The sequence below is a fragment of the Apostichopus japonicus genome, chromosome 3 (genome assembly GCF_037975245.1).
Source record: "Apostichopus japonicus isolate 1M-3 chromosome 3, ASM3797524v1, whole genome shotgun sequence".
Taxonomy (NCBI): Eukaryota; Metazoa; Echinodermata; class Holothuroidea; order Aspidochirotida; family Stichopodidae; genus Apostichopus; species Apostichopus japonicus.
The window spans coordinates 22628807-22652234 of NC_092563.1; the positions used below are offsets into that span (position 1 = coordinate 22628807).

Consider the following 23428-nt stretch of genomic DNA (forward strand, 5'->3'; position numbering starts at 1 on the left):
TAAGAAAGTGTCAATATTTGAAGTTACCTGGGTGTCTGTATAGTGTAGTATAAACATAGTTTGTGGAATCCAATTGTTATACTGTAGGTTTATTGGTGGATTTGAGAACAACAACAAAATTGGAGAGAAAAGAAAAATGATGAGAGGGCAACTGTGGTTTCAAAGTTTACAATTGATCAACAATAATTGATTAAAACAAATTGATTAAAAAATAAATGACAGCACTCCATCTGATGGTTTACATATTTATTTAGTTTACCCAATGATGAATGCAACACATTTTTGCCCAGGCTACAATCTGCTGAAAAGAAAAAGAATCAGAAAAGTACAATTTTGTGGGCTACCACAAATTTTAAAATCGTTGATAACATGCATTTTCAATTCTGCAATTCATGAAGCATTTTTACACTTTGTTACGAAGTCCAGATATCATGGTTTGGGAAACGAACACAATAAAGTAGGTTAGATAGGTTTTGTTTTAAAAGAATCTAATGCGTGTCTCTTGGTACAAAAATACATAACTTAGCATAAATACATTACATACCTTAATACTTAAAGTTAACCTAGCGCGCACACAAGGTACTTCCGCTGGGCTCTCCGTCGGGGTGTCAAATCCCAGGGTAGTCTGTAACCGTAGTGCGGGTGTGTCTGGAAGCTTTCGGAAGGCGCTTTTCGTATAAATAACAGCTCCGGTATAGAGAACAGGACCAGGTAAGGTAAATAATAAGTTCAGAAGAATGGTATCCAAAAGAGAGTTAAGAGTAAGTCACACACAGCGTGGTTGGCATGGTGAAGAAAGGCCGGAACGGAAAAGGTAGGTTTTGTAAGGGCTATGCAGACATAGTTGTGATACGTGGAGTGACGTACTGGTTGGTGCCACTGGGAGAAGAGACCGAGCCACTCCTTGAAAACTAATATATATGGCATTCGGTGAGGTTACTCGACCGTAGCTTAGAACTGCACTGATTGTGCTTTACGTTTACAAATTAGCATAAAAATAGACCATTTAAGAATTGCATAACATCAATTAGCGTAGTTAACCTTTAAAGTAACATGCTACATCATAACATTCTTCCCCATAAAGTGGAAAAATACAACCAAAAAGGGAGTCTTTTTCCCTTGAAAACACTTAGCATGTGATGATAATTACACAAATTAAAAACACTTTAACCACTCACATATATAAACAATTAACCGACACGGCTGAGTGCGTCTGCACATATGTTTTCCTTTCCAGGTATATGAGCTATCTTTAGGTCATACCCTTGGAGGAAAATACTCCATCTCATCAAACGTGCACTCTTGTTCTTAAACTTATTAGTGTAAACCAATGGATTGTGGTCGGTATATACGACAGTTTGATATGGACCGTTAAGATACACTTCAAAATGCCCTACAGATAAAATAAGAGCCAATGCTTCCTTGTCAATTGTAGAATAGTTTCGTTGACTTTGATTTAATTTTTTGGAAAAGTAAATAACAGGATGTTCCACTGTTTGGTCATCCTCTTGAAATAATACAGCGCCGACTCCGACGTCACTTGCATCGATAGTCATGCTGAATGATATCTTAAAATTTGGAGCCGCAAGTACAGGCTCACTTATAAGAATGAGTTTAAGATTCTCAAATGCGGTCTGACAACATTCTGACCATAAAAATTTAACTTTCTTTGCTAATAGGCTAGTGAGTGGACTGGCCACATCTGCAAAATTCGGACAAAATTTCCTATAAAATCCTGTCATTCCCAAAAAAACGCATTAGTTCCTTTTTGTTTGAAGGAACTGGAAATTGCTTCAACCTTAGCTGTTTTGGGTAAAACCTTACCCCCTCCCACAACATGACCAAGATACGTAACGGAAGCCTCTCCTAGATCACTCTTGTTTAGATTTATTGTTAAGTTTGCACTCTTTAAGTCTCTCAAAAAAATCCTTGGTTTGTTCTATGTGAGATTGCCAGCTGTCAGAATATAAAATAACATCATCGATATAGGTACCACACCCTTTAAGACCCTTACAAACTATGTTCATGAGACGGGTGAACGTACTTCAGGTGCGTATCCAGGGGGGCGTTGGGGGCGCGCGCCCCCCGGGTAAGTGAGAGAGGAGAGAAAAAAATGAGAAGAAAAAAGGGAAAAAGAGGGGAAAAAGAGGAGGAGGAGAAGAAGGAAGGGAAAAGAAAAAGAAGGAGAGAAAAGGGAGAAAAGGAGGGAGCAAAAGAAAAACGCCAAGACATCTGGAAGAGAAAGAGGGACAGTGACATCATTACATCGCTGAACCCTATTATATACACATGACCGGGTAGCTAGTGATGGATCGAGGACTTCGGAAGGGCGTGCGCCTCACCCTACCCCTTACACCGACAACTACATTTTTGACGTTTCCATTTTTCCTCTCTCACTAATGTATCTACATAAATACTATATATGGTCTTTAACATAACGCGTGTGTGCATGGATACCTTAAACAATTGTGCTATTAAACCAACTGTGGCTGGTCTCGAACTCGACCGAGTCGTCGGGGAACATGACGCATTTCGGGAAGGGGGCGACCGCCCCCCCCCCCGAGCATATTTTTATTTATGATATCGCTAGTAATTTCAAAATAGAAAATGCTTAGATGCAACTTACAAGGCATGGGAAGTGTCATTTCCAGCTATCTGGGAGGCATTTTCGGCCAAAATTTTCTTGTACGCTTCGCGCCAACTCTGGTGGCGCGAAGCTTAGATAGTTTGCCTACAGGCTTCGCCCCTCCCTTGGCAAATTATTCGCTACGCACCTGTTCAAATTGTAACGCAAACAGTAGATATCACATCATATCAGTGAGCATAAAAATGGCGGTTCCAGGATGAACAGCCTCAAAACTGTCGATGTGTGTAGTCATAGGAACCCAATTTGATTTGGGGGGGGGGGGGGGGCTGTAACGACTTGCCCGATAAATATAACCTAAATTTTTCGCGCGCTCCTCGCGCGTTCAACATGTTAATGTCAATATAATATAAGCAAGCATCGGTTATTACATCGCATGCCATTGTGTACCGCACGGTCCGTGGAAATTGCGCAGTATACCGCGGGATGCTAATGTGAACAACGAAATGTCTTATGTAGATGGAGAAAAAGCATGGAGGTCCAATTATGTCAAATTCTCTTTTACATAAGTAATGGCGAAATTAGTCGGCCAAGCTTAGGAGTTTATTTTAATTATCGAGGAGATATATTTTCATTTCCTTTAGCTACATCATTGCAATTTATTTTTCTTTCAGTAGGAGCCCCCCCCCCCCCCGCCTCCTACGCCTATGTGTGTAGTGTTCGGAAATATCTGCTATTTTTTTCATTTCCTTCAACCAAGTTTTATAGTAGCCGTTATAAGAGGGTTTAATATTTGTACACCAATAAATTAACTGAGTCTGAATTTTTGAAAATTTCCTTACCAACATTCATCATACTTCCCTCTACTCGTGTAATTTTGACCAGTCTGTTAGGGGTTGAATGAGGTTTTTCTATATTGGTTGTCCATAGATGACATTTTTTGCAACATTATGGCAGGGGCGTCGGAGCCGGACCAATATTCACGGCGCAAAAAAAGGGCAAAAAATAAAGAACCAAAATGAAACATACTTCAAAAATGTGTTTCAGAAGACTAATCGGGCTACTCTGGCATGGCAGGGGTCTTGTTTTCAAGCTCGGGAAGTGCCATTTCCTGCAATCTGGGAGGCATTTTAACAAATTTTCTTCATTACGCTACGCGCCAACCATGGTGGCGCGTAGTGTAGTTTGACCTACCAAACGTCCCCCCGATAATTGTGATAGATGGCCACACTCTGATCTGCCATACCAATCCCTAATAGCTTTCGACGCCCCTGTATGGGTATGTTTTGAAGTGAGTTTATTCACGAGAAATGTGAATTTTCAAATTCTGAACAAATAATGGGCTGAAAACCTTGAAAAGTGGGGCTGTTGGGTATTGTGGGCCGCGACGTAGAATCACCTACAAAAGCAATGATCCACAGGAAATGCGATGAGGTCGAACATGATTGGGGACTGAAGAAAATCTTCAAAAAGTGTATGGATGGCAAAAAAACTATTGGGAAATACTTGGTCCTCAGGCAAAAGTGTACATCTGGTTGGTTATTTTCAAGCCTGAGAAGTGCCATTTCCGGTGATCTGGTGGGTATAAAAACCAAAAATTTTCTTGTACGCTGCGCGCCAACCGATGGTGGCGCTCCGCTTAGATAGTAATTCGCGCCCCCCGGGTTAGAAAATCCTGGATACGCGCCTGTACTTGGTGCATTTTTCATACCAAAAGGCCTTACATTACATGCCCATACACCATCCGGTGTCACAAAAGTCGAAATTTCTTTAGCTCTTTAAGTTAAGGGGACTTGCCAGTATCCCTTCAATAAGTCATATTTACTCACAAATTTTGAATTCCCAATACGATCGATGCAATCATCGAGACGAGGTATAGGATGTGAATCGGTGACTGTCACTGAATTTACTTTCCTATAATCTATGCATAACCTTTGGGATCCATCTTCCTTGGGTACTAGTAATATAGGTGAAGACCAAGGGCTATGACTAGGAGAAATAATCCCGTTCTCAAGCATATATTCAATTTCTTTCCTAACCACAGATAGTTTTGAAGGATTGAGTCTATATGGGTGTTGTTTTATTGGTTTTGCATCCCCAACATCAACATCATGGAACAATACACTTGTTTTTCCTGGAATATCGTTAAGAATACTTGGAAACGAAGAGATTAACCGTTTCAGATCTTCCCTTTCATTCCGCTGTAGGTGACCTAACTTGCTGTCAAGATTGCAAAGAACTTCAGAGTTCGTTTTAGTCACTTTCAAGTACTTTCCCAACAATTCTGTCTCATCACCATTATCCCCTACTACTGACATCACACAAAAATTGTCTTCTCCCCTCTCATGAAACGATTTCAACATGTTAATGTGACACAGACGGTTAGACTTACCGCGTCCAGGGGTATCAATAATGTAGTTCACATCACTAATTTTCTTTGCAACACGATACGGTCCAGAGAATCTAGCACGCAATGGTTCACCGTGTACTGGCAGTAAAACTAAGACCTTTTCCCCAGTCTGAAAACTTCTTTCTTTTGACTTCTGATCGAACCTTTTCTTCTTTCGATCTTGACTCTTTAACAGATTATCCTTTGCCAATTTGCTAGCCTTGTGCAATCTGTCATTCAAATCTGATACATAATCTAGTCAATTGACCTCAGCAGGCGAATCTGTCAACCACTTTTCCTTCATTAACTTCAAAGGCCCACGAACCTCATGCCCATAAATTAACTCAAAGGGGCTGAAACCCGTAGACTCATTTGGTGTTTCTCTAGTTGCAAATACCACAAAGTCGATACCTTTATCCCAATCCATCTGACTTTCGTGACAGAACGTTTTTAGCATATTTTTAAGGGTTTGGTGGTAACGCTCTAGTGCACCTTGGGATTCGGGGTGGTAGGCAGATGACGCCGTTTGCCGAATACCTAGTGTTTGCAATAGTTCTGAGAACAACCCGCTCATGAAATTTGAACCTCGATCATGTTGTACTTCCCTAGGAAGTCCAACTCTGGTAAAGAACTTCAAAAGTGCATAAGAAACAGATTTTGCCGAAATATTTCGAAGTGGGATTGCTTCAGGGTATCTGGTAGCCACGTCCATTATCGTCAAGAGATACATAAAACCGGACCTGGCTTTGGGGAGTGGACCAACACAATCAATGATGACTTTATCAAAAGGCTGCCCTACTGCGGGGATAGGAATGAGGGGAGCACTCTTAATTTTCTGGTTTGGTTTACCTACAATTTGGAAGGTTTTACAACTTCTACAAAACTCACATCTTTATATAACTTTGGCCAGAAGAAGTGCCGCAGTATGCGATCTCTAGTCTTCCTAACGCCTAAATGACCTGACATTGCATGGTCATGAGCAACCTGAATGATCTGAGCCCTGTACTCTGACGGGACAACAATCTGATGAAAAACTAGCCATTCTTCATTGGCTGCTACTTCTGGGTGCCGCCATTTTCGCATAAGCACCCCAGACTTTGACATATTATACCCTACTGGTATCTTAGAAATCTCCTGTTCAGTATGAACCGATTGCAGAAGTTTCTTGATTTGATCGTCAGCTTTTTGCCTTTCGATCAAGTGTTGTTGATCTAAAACCAATGGTTTGACAACATCAGCATTTTTTGCTGGATTCTTATTAAATTGATTTTCTCGAGATAAATCATTAAGATTTTCAAAGAATGTTCCTGCCAGTTGGAAACATTCATCACCTGTTGGAACATTAGTATCATTCACATTAGGTGCTTTAAGAGCCATAGAACGAGTTGTTACACAAGCCGGAAAAATACCTGGAAATTCTGTTAACAACCGTTCTGTTTCCTCATTAGACTGAGGTTGGTTACATACATGGACACAGGGGGAAGTGTGGACTTGGCCACCAGCAATATCATTGCCAAGGAGAAAATCTATACCGTCGACCGGCAACCTCTCTACTACTCCTATCTCGACTACCTTAGAGACATACAATCGAGCTGAAGTTTAACGAGGGGGGCTCTCACGGTATCCTCTCCCATACCCCTTACTAACACATGTATTGGACTGGTTTCTGCGTCATGACTTGGGGAAAACACATTACGCAACATCAAAGAACGTGATGCCCCAGTATCCCTCAATATATGAATTTCTGAAGAATCATTAGTGCCTGGCCTAGTAACAGTGCCAACTGACATAAAATTATCGTAGCCATGTGGTTTGAGATTTGCCCTAATTTTCTCAATTTGACTACTAGAAAGCTTGCTTTTCGAAAATATGCTATTGTCCTTCACATAGTTCGGTTGAATGAGTGGGGATCCCATAATTAACTTTTGTTTACTGGCAATAAACGCCGTTGGCTTTTCAATTTCTCTCAACCGTTTGAAACAACTTTCATAAACATGGCCAATTTTGTGACAAAAACTGCACGTGGGCCTATTTCTGGAACCTGCATTTCCAAACCTACCCCTTCTGGTGTCAGAATCATTGCCCTCTCCTGATCTCCCATATTTGCCCTTTCCTTTGAAATAATTTGGAACTCTGGGATTCTGGGATTGACCAAATGAGCTCTTGTGAACCAGCTCATAATCATCTGCAACAATGGCAGCTTTCTCCATTTGCTCTACCCCCCTATCTGAAAGATGAGTTCTGATCTCCCTTGGAAGACAGTTACAAAATTCTTCCATCAAAATTAACTCTCTTAATAGCTCAAAATCAACTCCAATTCTTAGAAGCAAGCCACTTATCAAATAGTTCCGATTTTGTTCTACTGAATTCTACATACGTTTGATCTGGACTTTTGCGTTTTGTATTTCTGAACTTTTGACGATATGCCTCTGGTACTAGCTGATAAGCATTTAAGACTCGTTCTTTGACTTTTAAATAGTCTGAACCTACAGAGTACGACAATGACGTGTAAACGTCTTTTGCTCTTCCTGTGAATACACTATGAAGCAATGTGGTCCAATATTTGTTAGGCCACCCTAACTTTCTCGCCAAATTTTCAAACGATGTAAAAAATCTGTCTACGTCATTTTCATCAAACTGAGGAACTAGCCTTATGTTCTTAGAGAAATCAAAAGACGATGAAGATTGCCCTATGTGACTTTTCGTTTCCAGCATTTTAAGAGCCATTTCATGTTCTAATTCCTTCAGTCTAAATTCGTTCTCTATCTTTAACTTTTCACTTACCACGTATCTCTCTTTCGTTTTGCAATTCTAGTTCCCTAATCTTTAATTGGATTGTTAATTTCTTTAATTCTTCACTTTCTTCACTAGATTTTGGCATATCCTCCCCTTTTCCTTTGATGAAACCCCATTTTAGTAAATGATTACCAACTATACGATTCAACTGAGGTTTCTTAGCAGCTGGAGGTACTACGATACTAAGGTGTTTAGCTAAGTCTAGGAGATTATCTTTGGATAAATCATCTACATTCTCTATAGTCAATTCAGTATGTGATACAAATGCTTCAGCCGTTGTAAAGGCCATAACGAAATATAAATACACCGCTATTACATACATATAGAAACACTTATAAGACAAGAGACACTAATTAGATGCAAATTTTGCTAATCTGGTATTTTTTGAAAAAATTTGCAAGTTTAGCCAATTTGTTCGTTTCCCGGATAGGCCCCCAAATAATATCTGTTACGAAGTCCAGATATCATGGTTTGGGAAACGAACACAATAAAGTAGGTTAGATAGGTTTTGTTTTAAAAGAATCTAATGCGTGTCTCTTGGTAACAAAAATATGTAACTTAGCATAAATACATTACATACCTTAATACTTAAAGTTAACTTAGCGCGCACGCAAGGTACCTCGCTACCGCTGGGCTCTCCGTCGGGGTGTCAAATCCCAGGGTAGTCTGTAACCGTAGTGCGGGTGTGTCTGGAAGCTTCCGGAAGGCGCTTTTCGTATAAATAACAGCTCCGGTATAGAGAACAGGACCAGGTAAGGTAAATAATAAGTTCAGAAGAATGGTATCCAAAAGAGAGTTAAGAGTAAGTCACACACAGCGTGGTTGGCATGGTGAAGAAAGGCCGGAACGGAAAAGGTAGGTTTTGTAAGGGCTATGCAGACATCGTTGTTTTACGTGGCGTGACGTACAGGTTGGTGCCACTGGGAGAAGAGACCGAGCCACTCCTTGAAAACTAATATATATGGCATTCGGTGAGGTTACTCGACCGTAGCTTAGAACTGCACTGATTGTGCTTTACGTTTACAAATTAGCATAATAATACACCATTTAAGAATTGCATAACATCAATTAGCGTAGTTAACCTTTAAAGTAACATGCTACATCATAACAACTTACTAAAGGAATTTATTGATTATTGACTTAAAGTCAAATAGTGTTATAAAAAAGTAGCTATGCAACATATGTAACGTTTGTTTAATGTGAATTTTTACTCACAAACATTTGGTTATTCAATAATTGTATCACTTCAGTTTTACGTAAGTTCCCAACATTTACATAACTTCCCAACATTGCGACGTGTTAAGTTTGCCACTTTGTAGCAGATAGCATACCAAAAACAAATGCAATACATGTATTCATCACATATACCCCACAACAGACTTAAATCTTCATTTGAAGAAGAAAAAAAGCAAAAAGGATGATGATGATGACCAAATTCAACTTCATAATATAATTTTAGCTTTGGATGAGAAAGCTTATATATTATAATAATTGACAACTTGCATGTTACCCTTTGAGGTAACATATAAGTTAAATGACTCAAATACAGTAAACTGTGCAGTTAATTTAATGGTAGAGTTGAAAGCATCAAGATAAGGTTATGAATGCAACTCCAAAACTCAACCCCTTATCTTGCTCCTTCAGCAATCATACCTTAAAACAACTTGAATAAAGTAAAATTGCAGTCATAGTGTATTTACAGTAACATCTAGAATACATCACATTCCAAAGGTACACAGGCTTTCCTGTCAATGGATTCACTGTCTATAATTGATAAAGCTGAAAAATTAATATTTAATCATCAACACTTGCAAAACAATTTGTATTAATTTTTCTTTGGAGATGGTCAAATTCTAAATCATATTTCTTTATATGCATGGATCTGCATGTCAGGTTACAGCAATTCATGATCTTACCCCTCAACTGGAGCCATTAAAATGATTCTTATCAATAATTTGACTGTGAGAATTTCAGTATTAAAGTTACAAGCATTATACAGATCTTGATTTAATTAAAAAACAAGAAGAAAAAACAGGAAGAAAGAAACTTAAACTGAATTGAATTTATTCTATCCATTACTATAAAGTTCACTCTACAAAGTAGTTAACAAAGATGCAGAAAGGAAGGGATACATTTGCTGAGTGATGCTATTTTCCCCACATTTGCAACAGTATAAATTAAATCTGTGCACATAAGGGAGAGGGATATGATCCCAAACTGAAAAGTACTTACAGACTTATTTGGTTCACAACTGTTGCAATCCATTGATTCGATTTTTTTTGGCAGATGCCTGGCTTTTAGGAGTCACATATCAAGTGATATCCTTCTCTTATATTGAAATCTACAAATAAAATGCAATATTCCAAAAAGACTACACAAATCAACTTTGTCATGCATCTTTATGAAACCATTGAATCTACTTAAAAAGTGAGGTATCATTAACATACATAAAACACAAAGATCCACATCACTTACAATGAAGTCACTTCTTAACTCTAAACCTTGGCAGCTACTAATTTTGTCACCATCTCAGCTTTTCTTCATTCCACCCTTCATTAAATTTCCTTGTGAAGTTTTTGATGGGATATAATCTGGTCTTATCCAGATCTTTCCCTTGGGCACTGCTGAGTGAAGCATTTGGACTGATAATGTACGTCAAATTGGGGATTGATGTTTTGATTCATGTGAGCTTCCAATCCTTCCTACTGAGCCTTCCTGTAGTTTGTGGAGAATCCAGAGAAGTCTTGATTGGTGGTGAAGCTACCTCCAGGAGTAGTTCGAAGAGTCCACCTCTCATCTTGTTGCTCATAGCTGGTCGATTGGGAGTATAAGTGGAAGTTTGCTGTTGGGATGTTTTCAGATCAATGTTGCTCCATTGATCTTTAGTTGATACTCCTTGAGATCTGATATTATCAGATCTACTCCCACACTGGTAAACATCTGTAAATCTAGTGACTGGGAGAGATGTGAACTGCTTCGGTCACAGTTGTACTTGCTTAACTGTCCGATGTTTTGATTGCTATTATAGTTCCTTGATTGTTGGTCAATACCATGGTTCCTCAAATGTCCACTGCTTTGGCCAATGTGTTGTTTAGTGCTATAGTTTCTTGGATATCCACTTTGTTGACTACAATTATAATTTTCCCAGATTTCACTAGGTTCACAATCCATATGATTTTCATCTGTTATCTCATCTGCTCATCTTGTATTCTGATGGGTACCTTTATCTGTATTGATTATAAGCCTCCTTATCGTACAAACGGTTGTCATTTTGCTGCCCGTAGCTCAAGGCCCTATCTCTACATCCCTGTGACATTACTCTTCTTTCTTCTGGCTCAATCCTTTGGTTACTGTTCCTTTTCTGAGGCACTTGCTGACTGGTTGGTTCTTGATTGAAAGTATTTTGGTATGTTGCGTCTGTATAACCGAGGCTGTGGTGAGGCTGCAAAATACTATGATTACTTTCTGAATAGCTGCCACCGTTTCCCTGTGCATTTCTAACGTTTGTGGTTTTGAGAAATGGTGTCCATATGGGAAGATGCTCTATTCTTGACAGGTCTATAGAAGCATATGTAGGCATCTGATAGCAGTCTCTTCAATTTTTTGGGAAAATTGTGTCTTTTCATATCTCTTCTGAGGCTGTCACTTTCCATTTGTTGCCTAAAGTTACTCAAATGAGCCACTTCAGGAATGTTGTAACCATGTTGATCACCTAAACATACAAGAAAATGGATATGTTCTTTAACCAAGTTTGAGCTAACAAATCAGCCAACCACCAATCAACTCTTTAAATAACTTTTACTAATGAATGAGAGTTACATGTTATTATTTTATTGACTGAAATGTTTTCACAACTTACTGCCAAAGGCAAAGTCATCTAGTATAAATTACTGAGAATAAGGCCAATTTTGAGACCATTTAAGATAACCTGTTGACCCCTTTAGCCAAGTTTGAGACCATTTGATATAACCCATGGATCCCTTGAAGCTCTCTGAGTGTGAAAACTGATAAGGGTCACTCAATGTGTTTTAAAGCACCCAACAGAAGACTATCAATTCATTTGAAGCAGATTTCATTTCTTGGCTGGCTATGTACTGTATTGTTGGAAGATTACTTTAAATCTATTGTATATTGATTCCTTCACAAACCTGAAGTGAAGTTGAACATTTAATTGCAGCTTTAAGTTTGTACCCATCATGTTTATGAAACATCTTATAATAAAGACTGCTGGCCCACTATATTTTTAACGAAATAAAAAACGACTGTATTCAATTGTAAAGTTAACTCTCACCCTTAACCTTTATCCGTCATTTGCATATCCGAAATGCTAAGAAGATATAGGAATGATGCCCTTTATTTTTGTAACAATAGTTTAATCTTAATGTTCACTGTCGACGAGCCCTGGCTCGCTTGTGGAGAAGGCTGGTTGAGTTGGCCACGAGGTGTTAGATACGTTTAGGTGTTAGTACGTTTGATTAAATATATGTTACGCACGAATCCAGTGTTGTACATAGCACTTTTGATAAAATATATGTTACGCATAGTTCACAGTGTTGTACATAGTATATTTTGTATCCTTCCGAACTCTACAATTACCGTAATCGGCCTCGCTTACATTTACAAGGATTTCAAAATGTGACACCTGTTGACCTTTGACCTCTACAAATTTCAATAGAGTTATTTTATTCACCTAACTGGATCTCCATACCAAGTAAGTTAAAAAAGATGTACTATATCATGTTAACAAAGCTATCAGAATTTGACCTGTTGAACTCAAAAGGACTTTGGACCTTCACAGAAAAGAATATGGTTCTTGCACTCAATACCATAGATGTACCAACTATGAAGTTAATCCACCAAGCGGGTGTTACATACACAAGCACACACACACATACCATCACATAGAATCCTTTTGCCTCTGGTGAGGAATTAAAAGAAAATTACAACATTGATAGGGTGAGTGGTATTACATGGAATTCTGTATGAAAAGGAGCAGAAGGGTGATGATTGACGAAAGGTAATCCCGATATGAGCTGATGCATTTTATTAGTTAATAAACTGTGGAATTCTCATAGACTTATGTTTTGTATAAAGCGATGTGTTGTTTACTTCAAGATATAAAAAAATTGATATTTTGTATCTGTTTTAATTGCCATGTTTTTCAAGAATGCAGAATGATGTTACTTATCATATAATTTAGTTAGAAAGATACATACATCATGCAGCGTTCACTTCATTAAGCTGTCCCACTTACCAAATTAGCAAAGTTACTTTACTTGCAATCAGTGACTTTCTTTGAACCAAAATCAAGTGACTTAAATCAAAATTTAAACCAGTGATTACAATCAGCCAACCCCTGGGAATTGTCGATTGACAGCTGAAAACTAATGGGTGTGAGAAAAAAATGAGTTGGAAAAATTGTATTGGTGAGCCAGGGATTTATCCAGATGTTGCATAATTGATCTAATATTTTAGTTTGCTGATGGCCATCCATTTAGTTATATTTTTACATCAATTATGTAGTCCAACCTAGCTTGATGCATTCCAAGCATCCATTCTGAGGAATGGTGGTTCCATATGGAAGATCCAGGTTCATGGACCTAAACGTTGGGGAACGCTGTTGTAGATAACTGCAACAGCAGTAAGGTTTCATGAAAATTAAAAATATCTGTCTTGATATTCCTACCACCAGAGAGGTAGGTGTGACTTGAAAACCTACCTCGTCCGTCAGCCATGCTATCAAAGAACACCCACTGTTCACCATCTCCACTACAAGTCTTTACAAAGGCCATGTAGTGACTTGTTTCGATGCAGACGACAGAAAACAACTCCATTCTGTGTTCTGGATAAAGATGCTGAGTCTTTACTGCAATGTTATCTTCATCAACCTTTTCTGCTATTTCTTGAAACATCTTGGTAAATTCAAGCGTTACAGACAGGTTTGTAGTTTTATGTTTCTTTCTTTTCTACAACAAATAAAACATGTAGACCATAAACTGATACGGAATTTACATGGGACACTCAAGTGGACACTGGTAATCAACATATCGTCCGTTTAAGGGGATCTACTAATTCTGCAACAAATAAGGAACCTCTAATACCCTTTTTGGGAGAACACATTGAAGAGCTTTCTGCAGCAACAAAGACACATGCACACACATAACATTAAATGAACTGAATATTTACTGAAATTATACATATCTATGGTCAGAATGCTACATTAAAATAAGGAAGGCATCGTCTCTGATTGCACATCCAATGTTGTGATTTCCCTTATGTATATATTGACACAAAACCCATCTGACACAACTGAAATGTTCTCAATGATAGCAGCTGAAGTGATTTAAGTTGACATTGAAAAACTTAAATTTAGAACTCAATACAGAAACATTGCATTATTATCCAGACCTCTGCCAGCATTATTAGAATTTAAAATACGACCGAACCGTGCCGTACTATAAGTTGTATACATGTATCAAATAATTACTGATATGTACCACCTATAATCAAATTCTATTCTAATCGCTTTGGCTAAAATTTCCGGAAGATGACAGCACAAAATGTCAAAACAACACAGGAAAGCAAATGCTTTCTTTTTAATTTTTGTACTTGAATAGTTCAACATTGTCTTGTCTTGGTACAAATCTTGTTCCCAGTTGCTAACAACCTACATGCTTTACTCTGCACATATTACCACATGAATAACTACAAAAGAAATACTTGAATGGGAAGCTTAGGGAAATGCAATCGGGTAGGGGAGTTAGTGTTTTTACAAGCATAATTAACTTATTGTTTTATTCAGCATGCATACATTAAATTCACATTTCAAAGAGTGATAATATTGGTTTTCAGACTAACTTTGAAGGTAATAAATATATATTGAAGATATAATATCTCACATGTCTTGCAAGGTAGCAATCTACACAGAAGCTTTGAATGACATCTCTGTTTTCATCTGTTGACACGGGTGTGCAGTCCTTGCATTCTATAAATGCAAGTTTACCACAGATACTGCACTGTCGGGGACCTGTAAAGCCAAATTAATTTATATTTGTAGATCAGACCAACAATTATCATAGAACCCATGATTATTACGTTAAATCTTTGATAGACATTTTAAAAACAGAGCAGTAAAGAAATTTGGGGAAAACATTTTAAACAGACGGAGAAGTCTTTGATTAAACATATGGACAGTTTGCAGCTAGTAGGGGGTCCCACTGAAAAACAGAAAAACCTTGCACAGAAACTTTCCAAAGTGATAGGAATTAGTGCTCAAAATTTGTGTATAATGTATCAAATTTCCATTTATATAGCAAGTGGCCTCAGCAAATTTATTCTGTATAGAATAGCTAAATGCTATGCAAATTGAGCAAATTGCTTCATAAATGAAAATATATATCAGTTTTTATACACAGAAACATGCTATTTTCAGTAGCTTATGAGAAATAAGTTTCAATAGCCTGAAAAATCTTTAAAACAAAATGTGTGCACTAACTTATTCTTTTGAGCTGACTATGTGTTTAATTTCATATTGTTTTCAAGTAATTTAACAAAGTAGTTTTTGTAATGTCATATCTTAGAGGTATTTAATCATGCACACAATGACTCTTTATTAAAGTAGCTTCTCATCAACCATGCAAGAACTTCTTTTCACATCTACAGTGAAACAGCTTGATAATACTCTCAGTTTTATACATGGAAATAGATCGGTACTGACTTGGGTTCATTAGGCTAAGTTTTCCCTTTGTAAACCTCTGCCTTTAGATCCTTGTGTACCTTTGGTGGAATAATGCATTGCACCTTTGTTTAGATTGCTTATATGATTTCTTTACTGGTTTTGTATATTACCCATTTATTGCGTCAATTTGAAAACAAAATGCACCTTCAAACTTCATGAAAGTTCTGTTTTTAACGGTCTTCGGACCAACAGACAAGCATAAAGAAATGTGTGGATAATAAAATTGTTACTTTCGTCAGTGCATGGTAAGTGACAAAGAAGTATTGTCGAGGTTTCCTGTGAGTTTCAGTGTTGTGTCAGCTTTTGCTTATTTCACATACTGATCTTTACTCTGTAAAGTTTAACCAAAAAACCTTCACACACTTTCCCCAGGAATCTCATGGAAAGAGAATGCCACTATGGATAGATGATGGTGTGGTATAAATAGAGAAATATAGTTAAAAGAACTTTGTATTTTCATAATGTTGCAAATATGAATAATTCTGACCAAACCAAAGTCATACCTTTGGTAGCAATGAACAGAATCAATAGATCATTTTCATATAAAGCCAAAAAAATGTAATTTATACAGTAGCATCAGGAAAGCCATCATACAGTAAGCTTTAACCAACAAACAATCAGAAAGAGATGTGGGTACTAATAATTGGGGTTCAGAAGGGTTGGTGGTGAAGGATGAAAACAATTCTGGTGGCTTTCTTCAAGATTCGTTATTAGGTCAGCTTTAATTTCTTTTATTCCATTTATTGCATATAAGCTCTATCAATTAACTTTTTGCAGACCCAAAAATGATGAGATGATGATAAAAACTTCACATTATAGAAGAAATGCAATCAACTCACTATCTCTGATGAGTGTATTGATATCCATCTCAAGGCTGGGAATGATCCAATCATAAAGCTTGTTTTTCTTGCCATATTTATGAAGTTGAATGATTAAACACTCTGGTACCTTCAGAAAATAGAATTCAAATTCCAAGATTAAATATTTTCTTGTAACCAAGAAAATCTTACAAATAAATCCTTGCCCAACAACAGTTTTTATCAAAGGGTATATTTATTCAAGTGCTTTGTGACCTATTTGAGACTAAGCAGTAAACATATGCATGTCCTATCAGCAATCAATCCATAAGACTGATACCTAAATATATAATATTCTAGTTGGGAGTTACACCATGGTTGAGTATTGCACAATAGGTCAAGATGTCAATCGTTAGCAGTACAGTGATGTACAGAATGTACAGGTATCACACCACAATTAGAGTAGTGCACGTGTGACTTTAACTGTCGGAAAATAGTCCTAATGTGAACACTGTATTGACTTTTTGGCCATTTTCGGAGTCATCACCATTTTTTTTATGCTTGGATGTTAAAAAGGATGAAATAAACTACTGAAGGTCTAAAAATCTGGATGATTGAAGGTGATTTAAGGTATTTTAGAAATCTTTAGTGAAACAAGATGATTCTGCAAAGACAGCTGGCAAGATGTGTTGGTAAGCACTACGATTAACTTTGAGCTCTTCTAGCTCAAAATCTAATTGGTCATGGTGGCAAAAGTTGAATGTTTTATGATAGCCCAAGCCATTATCTATCATGTGCCAGGTAGGATATGTCAGTTGAAAACTTCTATCTATATGCTCTATCCACCTTGGAAAGTGACAATCTTAGTGTGTAAATCAATGGGAGCAATAAATGGTGGTGTCACACCTTCTGTATAACATGTTAGGGAACATTTCCACTGTAAATTTACTGTACCATGGCCTGCTACATCCAGATTAATAATAAGCCTATACTTCACATACTTACATTCAAATCACTCAAAATTGGAGAGTTATGAAGGAAGAACTATCAATTGATGATATTCGACTGGCAATCTGTCTTGAACTGTCAAAGCACATTGACATTCCTACAGGATCCCTGACACAACATTATTTGTACACATTACCTACCACAGACAATCGAAAGCATAGATTTATTTGATATGCACATATGTTAGTAGTGAACAGGTTACCTAAAACATTTTAAGGATTAGACATTGAGGTGAAATGTCTTTTGTACAGTATGTTTTTCACTTTAACTTGAACAAAAGTCTATAAATGTCAAAATGAATTTCCTTATTTTTGTTGGTCTAACATTTCTTTTCATACTCGTAACTTTCTATTCCTTACAATCATCATATTGGAAAGTGCTAGCCAACAGTTGATTTCATGCATTAAACTGCAATACAAGCCCATGGGAAGAGGTTCTTTACACAATACACCATAATAACACTCAAACAGTAAAATCTTAGAGAAGCCATGCTAACGGAGGGAGTAGAGAAGTAAACTAATCACCTTAGCTAACTTCAAGTCAGACTGTAGGAAAGACAAGTGGAGCAGATCAGACACTGTTGACGTGTCTGAATTATCTTGCTTGTCCAGAAATATCTGATACATGAAAGACTCCATTGTAGTATTTTGGCCTTGACTGTGGAAAAGAAAGTAAACAATAAGGAAAAATGTCATATTTGGTTATTTCAGTTTAAGATGATATAGCTTCTGCAGTTATCAAAGTTCAACTTCTTAGTCTTCCAATGGTGGTATTATTTCCTACACTTTCAGACTCAAATATAGGTCTAACATAGCAACACCCAAATCACTTCTTTCAAGACATATTGTACATTTTTGGTTTTTCTGGCTTTTATTATTAGAGATTGCGTCATTCCTTCACCTATTAGCTAGACCATGGTAAAAGCCTCGTTCAGTCTCCAGTCTTGGTCTATGACAGAATATTCTATTACATGTAATGTAAATGATTACGGTATAGAAAATTAAACAAATATTTCACATTCTGTTTTCTTTTGGAATGAAACAGGCAATACCACTACTATGTACCTGATCTGAAGGAAAGGTTTCACATTAATTAATTCCTGCAGGAGGGCTTGTATGAACTCTGCTGGATCTTTCTCCTCTGCTTGTAGACCTTGCAAGATGTCTAGGCCTCTCAGCAAGTTGCAGAAATACAGCATGTGATCGCCTCGAACATAACCAATGCTTTGAGAAGCAAGAAAAGAGAAAAATAAGAAACACAGAATCTGAATTAATGGACATGACCAAAGGGAAACATCTCCCAGTGGTTTCTTGCCTTTAAATACAGTACATATGCAGCATGATGACCCTAAATGGTCTTTGACTTCACCCAAACAATAGGATCATTTTACTAATTATGGGGAAGCCATATGCTAAATATGAAAACTGCAGAGGTTACCCATCTTGAGCTAGGGCATCACACATACACGTGCCAACTTGACTGCAAAGGTTACTTGCCTGCCTATAGCAAGTAAACAAAAAGTGAAAAAATCTCAAGCATTATAGTGTAAGTCCATGGTCACGTTACTGTCATAAGTGATGGGTGATGTCATATTGAAAAATACTTTCACAGCAGATGTATGTAGCCTAGCTGGGCTAAGCTTTCTTAAAGTGATTATGTGCATACCGAAATAGGAAAACCATAAGATAGTGTTTGATGATATGTTTTTCTTTGTTTAGATGTACCACCGGTTTTGTTCATGGCTGATATTTGTTCTCTAATGACTGAAAATGACAGCACTTGATAGTTGTTAAAACGAATGGAAACGCCATAAAGATGGTAAAATTTTGAGGAAAAAAAACGATTCTCGTTATGATTGCTAGACCACCCCTAAATGTGAATTTAGTAATGAATATGCAAAACTACACAGCGACAGTGTCACTGGTATAACTATCAATGTTTTAATGTTCGATTCCAATTTTGAGTTAAAATGTTGCTTTGGAAGCAAGCCACCCGACATGATGATGTAAGCCCTTGCGGGCTTCTCCCAGTCATAAGTCTACATTTCAGATCAAACAGTCAAAAGTTTGCAATTTCAAAATATCAAACTTTTGTCTTACATTCCTTTTATTATAAGTTTATATGAAGAAAAATTCCAGAAAAACTGAAGCAAAACTCAGTAATCTAAGGATAAAAGGTGGGACATTATAAATTTGATAATGTGAGGAGCAAGTTAAAGTTTCCATTAAAAAATACAGATTTTGTTATGAGAAAATAAAAATTCAGAGATAAGGAAGTGGACATTTTGAGATTCCAACATCCCATTGGACCCACCATTGTATATAAAGACACTAAATTATTCTTCTGAGGAATACTCCAAAACCCCAGTTGTTAGTGCCATTCAGTTATTAGATAGTTTCCTATGACATTGTTCTGTATTTTTGGACTACATTTGACCAAAAGAGTGACAAGACCAAGGGTTGAAATAAGCGGGCGCCCAGGCGCTATTCGCGCCGGTAAGCACTAAAATAGCGCCCCTGGACATGAAAATACAATTTGCAAAGGTGCTACTTTGTCGGCAAATAAGCGCCCGCGTACTCCTGTAAATATCAGCCTTATCATGCGCTGCACAGAAGCCTGAAACTACATTGCATGCTAGTGCTATATAGTAACTGCTAGCGATTTGATAAAATCACTGATCGATAGAGTGCATGCACAATTGCACTGGTGCACATGGTTTATCGCACAACACCTGTACTGATACGTACGTACATGCCATACTTGAATTTTGTTTCTCCTTTTTAGCTCCTGGTAGTGAGAAAATAGCTCCTGGTCCTACTGAAATTGCTGCGAACCAGGAGCCACTTTTTTAGAAAGTGGCTCCTGGTCCACAAATCCTTATTTCAACCCTTGGACAAGACCAACCCAATAAAAATTTGAAGGTTAGCTGATTTTACTAGTGTTGTCTCGAACAGTCATTTAAAACAATAAAGTTCAGGTTTGGGAAGTTCATTCTTCTGTTGAAAGAATCATTTGAGTATCTTGTGGTGCAAAAATCTCTGAATTAGTGGCGTCAGATAATAGAGATTGACATTTGGGTGCACAGAATGCAGATAATACAAAATGGCGTCAAAAGTGGGAAGTTTAACAGAAGTTGTCTGGAGGTCATCTGTAGAAGGGCTACAAAACTTTGTGTGTGTATGCAAACTCTGAGAGAAAGAAGATGGCAGCATGACAATGGCTATGAGCCAAAGAAAATCTGAGGACTGGTTTTTTGGTCCTGTCTTCCTCAAATGTCGTGGCTTTTAAGGTGTGTTTCTTAGCACAGGTCCTGACATTCTGGATGAGGTGCATTCATGATTGTGCAATTGTTATGTATTCTGACTGAGTCCCCAGACGTCATTTCAAAAGAATCAACACGTCCTTTATCCGGATATTAAGATTAGGGTATGTTGATTTGAACATTGTAAAAGAAATGGGGTCCTCATTCTGAATTGCAATTTTGAGACAAAACTTCTACAAAACACCTGCCAGATTTTCTTCTAGATTGTTAGGTTCCTATGCATGACACAAACTCACAGACTTTCAGAATAAAGGGACAAATGAAGTGAAAAGTAATGTATTGCTATAACTCTAATGGGAAAACATTGAGTTAACTGTCAATTGTCAGTTCACCTCCGAAATAACAGTTATGCGGGCTGCAGGTGAGTATCTCAGCACCATAATATTAAGTGTTATAACTTTAATAAAGCCCATGATTATGGAAGCAGTGGCAACAGCATAAGGGCCAAGACAGAACAAGTATTAGACATAACATGGAAGCACTACAGATTGAGAAGAGAGAACTTCATGGTTTGAAACAGAATATTAAAGTAAAGAGCAGTGGAACTGAGCAGCTTGAACAATATTCAAGAAAGGAAAACATTAAAATAATTGGTCTAACTGAAGAAGAAATAGAGAAGATTAAGGATTGCTGATTACATTTGATAGGATGGTCTTTAGGAGGGAACTGTTACTTCATATCCTTTATTCCTCACAAAGGATCTGTATACCACAATTACAGTGTCTTTGATGACATCACCAACGGCTGTTTCTCTTTAAGGTCCATATTTCGAGCTTCAATTTGAATTGTAGGAGAGTTTATTTCCAGGACTGGGTTACTTGATGCCTTTACATATTTTAAAGATGTTATGCCTGTTACAGCTGGCAATGATACCTCTTACCATAGTAATAACGCCAGAGAAGAGCTAGAAGCTCTTTAAATATGTACCAAACAATTCAAACAAGTCAAATGCAAGAACAATAAAGGCCGTGATCTTACTGATATCTTTGTAAAGGACTTGTTTTATATATTGTGAATATAAGAGAATCACAACAATAATTATGTAAATGCCATGCAAGTTATAATGCTGCCTCTTCACAGATCTAGCCAATCAGCAGTTAGGTACAAGTTGCACTGCTGCACTTGCAGCAATGTAATAAGGAATTTTTTTCATAAACAATTTACAAATTAACAATTGGCCTACCTTCTCAGAGGGTTTACAATTGTTGTCCGAAGAACATCTTTGACCTGTGTGATATCCTCCTTGGTGGATTCATCATGGAACAAAATTGCATCAAAGATACTGTTGTATGCAAACATACTGAAGAGAGTGGCATCCATATAGGAAGAGTTGTGGACTCCTTGGATACCTTTGAACATTCCAACCTGATAAGCTTCAACATTCTTTGGAGGATCAATGTAACCTTCAACTGGTTCACAGTCCTTGTCACCAAAATCTGAAGGAAGAAATTACTTTTTGACATTGTAAGCTCATGAACAGGGGAATAAATCCAAGTTTGGAGAAGAAATACAAACATTTATGTGATGTAAATTAACAGAAAAAATGAAAAATTCTACTTAATCGCAACATTATGATTAAAGTTATGAACAGTTATAATGTTATAATATGTGTGAGATAATACCCAGACAAATTTTGTGACATCCAATGCAAAGTTTAACAAGAAACAAAGCACAATTATTGTACAATAGGCCCAGACTTCCTTGAGTTAATAATCTCTGGGGTTTGGATATATATAGCCATCAACTGATCACAGTCAATGCCACCAAAATCTGAAATGTTGAACTGAACTATCTTAAATCAATATAGCATATTGAATTCCTTAGTCAAGTAACATTTCTATCTCTCGAATGGAGAACCAAAATGACAACAGAGTGACAGAAGCACAAATATCACGATTCACATGCACACACGAAAAATGATAGGAACTTGCATATTACTAGGATAAAAGTACCCAAGAAATCTAACCAAAAATGGCATCGAGTAAAGAATATCTGATGGAGATGTAAAGTCACAATGTAAACAAAAGCAGTTGCTGTACCTATCCTATCAATATCTTCAATCAGTTCTTCTGATATCATATGATATATGCATGCTGTTCACTGATTGGTTAATATATGCCTTTTCTCTATACTGTTGTAGCTAGTAGCAAATTAAATTCCCAAATCAGTGCAGATTGTTTGTAAAATCTGTTAATGTGCACATTTAAATCCATATGTATTTTAACATAACAAAACTTTCAGTTTATTTGCAATTCCTTGTTCCAAAACATTCACAGGGATGTGCAAAATTTGAATATTAGTTCAACATTATTGAAGGTATGCATGACCACACATAATTACCTCTGTATAGCAATGTTTGTGCAACATATCCAAGCTTGACATCATACAAAGCAGAGGCAAGTCCGTCCACTTTGTCAATTCCAAATGGTTGAATCATACTCCAGTATGACAACATGTGATACACTCTACTGGGAAGGGATTTAAACTTTTCTCTAAATGCATCTTGACGGACAGGGGAGATTAACAGGTGATCAGCAAGTCGTTGCCAGGACTTTAATTCAATCTGATGGGCTATTTTCCTTAACATATCGTAACTCAGACCTGGAAAGGACAATGGGTACAAAACTATTTGAATGCATAGCAACCTTCATGAACGAGCTAGAATGTAATTTCACATTCAATAAATGACATTCCTTCACAAAAGCTAAGACATGTAACATCTGAACATGCAGACATTGTCCATACTTAGGAAACGATCTTACGGAAGGGAATGTCTCTCCATTGCAAAGAAAAA

The 23428-nt window shown here is 37.2% G+C and overlaps 1 protein-coding gene across 4 annotated transcripts in view; it reads right to left on the reverse strand.

The window, feature by feature from the left end:
* Positions 1-231: 231 nt before the first annotated feature.
* The window catches only part of LOC139965468 (uncharacterized), a 79524-nt gene continuing 56327 nt past the window's right edge, over positions 232-23428 (reverse strand). For all 4 annotated transcript variants that reach the window (XM_071967842.1, XM_071967841.1, XM_071967843.1 and 1 more), the window contains 8 exons: positions 22975-23235; positions 21818-22070; positions 18377-18535; positions 17837-17969; positions 16347-16455; positions 14669-14796; positions 13489-13735; positions 232-11481 (listed from right to left, as the gene is read on the reverse strand). In XM_071967842.1, coding sequence (XP_071823943.1) covers positions 11267-11481; positions 13489-13735; positions 14669-14796; positions 16347-16455; positions 17837-17969; positions 18377-18535; positions 21818-22070; positions 22975-23235 — 1505 coding nt within the window. In that variant the 3' untranslated portion in view covers positions 232-11266. The remainder of the gene's footprint in view (positions 11482-13488; positions 13736-14668; positions 14797-16346; positions 16456-17836; positions 17970-18376; positions 18536-21817; positions 22071-22974; positions 23236-23428) is intronic.